Here is a 2,446-nt window from a genome sequence, read left to right on the forward strand (position 1 = left end):
TGACTTTCAACAATAAATGTGTACTGTAGTCTTCTTCATGGAAAAATAAGACATCCCCTGAAAATAAGACCTAGTGTGTTTTTGGGAGCCAAAAAAAATATAAGACAGTGTCTTATTTTCGGGGAAACACGGTACATTGGCTATTGACTGTTTTCCTGACCTTTTTCTTTTGATAATTATAATTTTTACCCAAACTTATCTCTACAGCTAGGTGCTCTAAAGTGTGTAATTTAAATGTTCCATTGTCCAAAGACATCTAATTCCTGTATGAGCTGTGTATCAGAATAATCGTATGCTTTTTTTCTCAGGATTCTTTCAAAGCCTGGATACAGACAAAGATGGAGTCATCAACTTCACCCTGTTCTCTGTAAGTTCATGACTTGTACTAAACATTTTCTTTATAGTTTTATCAAGCTTTTTTAGTATCTTTCTTTATTGTGTTATTTTTCGGTACTTTCCTATTACTGAGTCATTGTAGCACTATCTGTTAGAAGAGTGTTATGCTTTGTTATCTATTAATAATTTTTGATTATGATTAGAGAGCCTCCATCATGGAAATGAAACCAACAAAACTACTATCGGTATAAAGAGTAAAAATAAATACATATTTATATATTTGTGTCAACCACAGTTGAGCCTCAGTTGCCTCTGTATCAGGTTGCAGTTTGAGGCAATTAAATGTTTTCAGGTTGTTAATTGATGATAATGATCTATGCCCTTCCCTTCCTCCAGCTGCATTTGCAAACATTTTACCTGTTTTCCAATAGCCACAATCCACCACAACCAAAACGTGACTTCAACTGCATAAACAGAATGGTTCCCAACCACTGCCATTCAGTTGCACCCATGTCTTATGCTAGAATTGCAGTCCTTTCCACAGCCACCTATGCCTTCCTGTATGGTGAGAGAAGGAGCTTAAACAATTAAGCAGATACCCTCTGCCTCTTGTATGACATAATAAATACAAGGAACTAGTGAAGAAAAGCATCAAAAGCTGTTATGGGCCAGGGCCTGTGGGTGTGATATGGGGACAGCACCACCTAGCTTGCCAGGAAAGTGCCAAAAAAGTGTAAATCCAGCCCTGGTTCTATAGAGACAAGAAGGAGGAGCCTAACTGCTGTACAGCTGCCCAAGATGGCCACAAATGGTTTTCTCAGGCATCAAAAATCTTGTATGTATTTGATCATTTTAGGCTATATAGTACATAGTCTGTCACTGTCTAGTGTCTAATCCACAATTCTCTGCATGTAATACACTATCTTTGAAAGAAAAGCAAACGTGTAAAAGTCACACCAAAATTTACAACACTGCAGTAATAACTTTAAATATGCACCTACTAAATGTATACTATACCTGCCTTTAATATGTAATGCTGAGATTTAAATCACTCTAACTGGTTATCTTTTTTTTATTTATTTATTTTTACAGTGGCTCCAAATGACAATGTTTGCATAAAAATCCCTGTCCTGCATGGGCTGGGTCCCTGATTGCTCCTGTAACCGACTGCAAGTGCCTTTTTACTAGCTGCCCCTGTGCCAAAGCAATACAAGGAGGACCGGTCACTTGGAGGACCATTTAATGCATCTGCTCTTGTGTGGCCTTCCCTGTGTATAGCATCTATTCTATGTTTATCACCTTTACCTGTCCCTATCACTATCTCGACATTATTCCAGTTCTCCAACATAGTAAAGAAATATTCAGTTTGAAAGCGATAGCAATATATTGCTTCCTCTCATACTGTGGCCAGTTATCTTATATCACAGAAGTCATTCTTTCTGGTTTTGTACTGAATATTAAATTCCAAAATAAAGATTATCCTTCTGTTACAAATACCTAGATGTGGGCAACACATGTAGACTGCGTATAAAAGGTTACTAATATCTGCATTGCTTTATCAATACAGACTTTTCTATTATTAAATACAGCCTTTTCTTCTTTATTGAACATATAACTCAATATTAAGCTATCATAAACACGGGCGGTTCCCACTCGTTTGATAGAATCCATAACAAGAGCCAAATTGTCATGTTATGGATGAATGAGTATATTAGTTCTCTATAAATAAATTTTAGAGTTACATTGACAACAGAGTCATCCTTATCCTGAACAATGTTACTTAATGAGTTCTGTGTTATCTGGGTTTTATGAATAGCGTCTTTCATTATTGCAGCGAATCATGCCAATCTGAGAAAAGATTTAGTGGTTTAGACACAAATGAACATACAAGTGTATGAATCCAGTGATGAGTAAGAGTACAAGCTGTGCCCTTTCCTTTATCATTGTAGACATTGTCTGCTGCCACAATAATCAAGTCTCTGAAACCAGCTTTATCCAGACTAATACGGTACAGGGTGGCCTAACCACGACTAACACAATCTTCTGAAAGAGAGCAAACTAGTGGGACGAAATCAAACAGTAAAATTTGTAGCAAACAGTAAAATTTGTA

At 36.6% G+C, this 2,446-nt stretch overlaps 1 protein-coding gene across 1 annotated transcript in view; it reads left to right on the top strand.

Annotated features, from left to right (window-relative positions):
• CAPN1 (calpain 1) overlaps positions 1–1,920 on the top strand; it is a 48,951-nt gene extending 47,031 nt beyond the window's left edge. The window contains exons 21-22 of the mRNA XM_072421400.1: positions 309–367; positions 1,429–1,920. Coding sequence (XP_072277501.1) covers positions 309–367; positions 1,429–1,455 — 86 coding nt within the window. The 3' untranslated portion in view covers positions 1,456–1,920. The remainder of the gene's footprint in view (positions 1–308; positions 368–1,428) is intronic.
• Positions 1,921–2,446: the final 526 nt, after the last annotated feature.

This window comes from Pyxicephalus adspersus, chromosome 9, assembly GCF_032062135.1.
Source record: "Pyxicephalus adspersus chromosome 9, UCB_Pads_2.0, whole genome shotgun sequence".
Lineage (NCBI taxonomy): Eukaryota > Metazoa > Chordata > Amphibia > Anura > Pyxicephalidae > Pyxicephalus > Pyxicephalus adspersus.